This window comes from Austrofundulus limnaeus, unplaced genomic scaffold (genome assembly GCF_001266775.1).
Source record: "Austrofundulus limnaeus strain Quisiro unplaced genomic scaffold, Austrofundulus_limnaeus-1.0 Scaffold137, whole genome shotgun sequence".
In the NCBI taxonomy this organism is placed as follows: domain Eukaryota; kingdom Metazoa; phylum Chordata; class Actinopteri; order Cyprinodontiformes; family Rivulidae; genus Austrofundulus; species Austrofundulus limnaeus.
Genome location: NW_013952539.1, coordinates 196122 through 197964, shown reverse-complemented (window position 1 = coordinate 197964; position 1843 = coordinate 196122). Strand labels below are relative to the sequence as shown.

Genomic DNA, 1843 nt, shown 5'->3' with positions numbered 1-1843 from the left:
TTTTTTTTTTTTTTTTTAGACTCGTTGGATTGAAAGTGTTTTTTTTTCTCTGTGTGTGTTTCAGGGAAATGTTTGTTCCTCTCTGGTCTGACCGAGCAGCAGCTGAACTACATGCACGACCAGAACCTGCCGGAGAGCTACAGCATCGGCTTCACCAACATGGTGGAGAGGACCACCCCCGGCAGCAAGGACCTCTCTAAGTGAGGAAACAAGAATTAGGCATTAGTTTTCTGACGACGTCACTTTTAAGTAAAAGTAGAATTCGGTCGGATGGGAGTGCTCAGTTTTGCCAGGTTACAAAAACAGCTGCTTTATTTGAGCAAAAATCCACAACTGCCTGGTGTTCAGCATTACTAATAAAGAATTAATGAGGAAAACGATTTGCATTCAAATTATTCTTTAATTTTTGTTTTTATTTATTTTTTTATTTTTTTGGTTTGTGTGTCAGTAAGGAAATTCGTGAAGGAGGTCGACAGTTACTGGAAAAGCTACAGAAATATAAACCACTGATAGCAGCATTTAATGGCAAAGGTAACCTGTTTTAATCAATTCAATAGCTTAAATAACAGGTAGCAGTTTGTTCTTGTAACTTCTTGTCTTTTTTCAGGTATTTATGAAATCTTCTGCAAAGAAATCTTTGGTGTAAAAGCCAAGAATCTGGATTTTGGTCTGCAGCCTTATAGAATCCCAGAAACAGAAACGGTATGTGGGGAAAATCAAAACATTCTTCTTTAAATCGGCTCCATAAACAATCTCTCTGTCCTCAACTCCACGTCGCAGGTTTGCTTCCTGATGCCATCGTCGAGCCCCCGCTGCGCCCAGTTTCCCCGCGCCCAGGACAAGGTGCACTTCTACATCAAGCTGAAGGAGCTGCGGGACCAGATGAAAGGCCTGGCCCCGGGCCGCGAGGTGGTGGAGACGCAGTACTCCTTCGACCTGCAGCTAGCTAAAGGTACGGCCTTCGGCTGGTACGCCTGTGTGTGGGGAGTTTCTAAAACATCACTGATGTCTTTGTGCTGCAGAGGATGCGAAAAGGATGGCCATCAAGGAGGAGCAAGTGGATCCCGAGTATGAAAGCTGCAGTGGGCTTCATAGTGAAATGAGACAAAACAGCTGAGGCAGAGGAGGACAGGCCGAAGGCTAACTCAGGTAGTAAAGTTACATTTAGTTATAACGTTTCAATGCTTTGTTTCTGAGGCAAATATTGGAATAATAATGTCCTAAAACAAAACAAAAAACAAAAAAAAATCATATTTGTGTTCAAAATGAAAGCAGGCGCACAGCTGCAAAAGAGAAAAATATCTTTCTCAGCTGAACTTCAGTTCCAGCTCATTTAGTGGCACCAGGTGATGTCCTGAGCTCAACTATCCATCAGATCTGAGCTCAGATGATCCAAGCTTTGTTCCAAGCTCCACCTAGTGTCAGCAGTCCTGCAGCGGGCAAGGCTGTTTTCTGTTTCTGCAAAACAGTGGCAATTTCCCTTTAATTCAAACTATTTAAAAGGTTTAAAAGCTGCTACTGCAGTGGGGTTGTTTTTTAACACGGACATAAGAAGACCATTGAAGATTTCCTTTAATGGTCTAATCTCATTTTTCCAAACAAACAAAAATATTTGTCTCCAACTGCTTCAGTAAAAAAAACAAAGTCCCACCTCACTGCTTGCTGGTCTCATATTTTACCTCATTGTTCTGGGTTCCCACAGTCTTCATCTAAATCAGACTAATACAACAAATGATACTAATACATTTTTTTTTCAAAATAGTAAAACAAAAGGTAACCCTAAATGAATTAAACAAATAACACTTTCAAATATAAAAAGGATATTATAACCACACATATAATA

The 1843-nt window shown here is 40.6% G+C and overlaps 1 protein-coding gene across 3 annotated transcripts in view; it reads left to right on the top strand.

Annotated features, from left to right (window-relative positions):
- The window catches only part of tdg.2 (thymine DNA glycosylase, tandem duplicate 2), an 8714-nt gene that overhangs the window by 3485 nt on the left and 3386 nt on the right, over positions 1-1843 (top strand). For all 3 annotated transcript variants that reach the window (XM_014015992.1, XM_014015993.1, XM_014015994.1), the window contains exons 5-9: positions 65-200; positions 449-531; positions 608-702; positions 781-952; positions 1023-1149. In XM_014015992.1, coding sequence (XP_013871446.1) covers positions 65-200; positions 449-531; positions 608-702; positions 781-952; positions 1023-1117 — 581 coding nt within the window. In that variant the 3' untranslated portion in view covers positions 1118-1149. The remainder of the gene's footprint in view (positions 1-64; positions 201-448; positions 532-607; positions 703-780; positions 953-1022; positions 1150-1843) is intronic.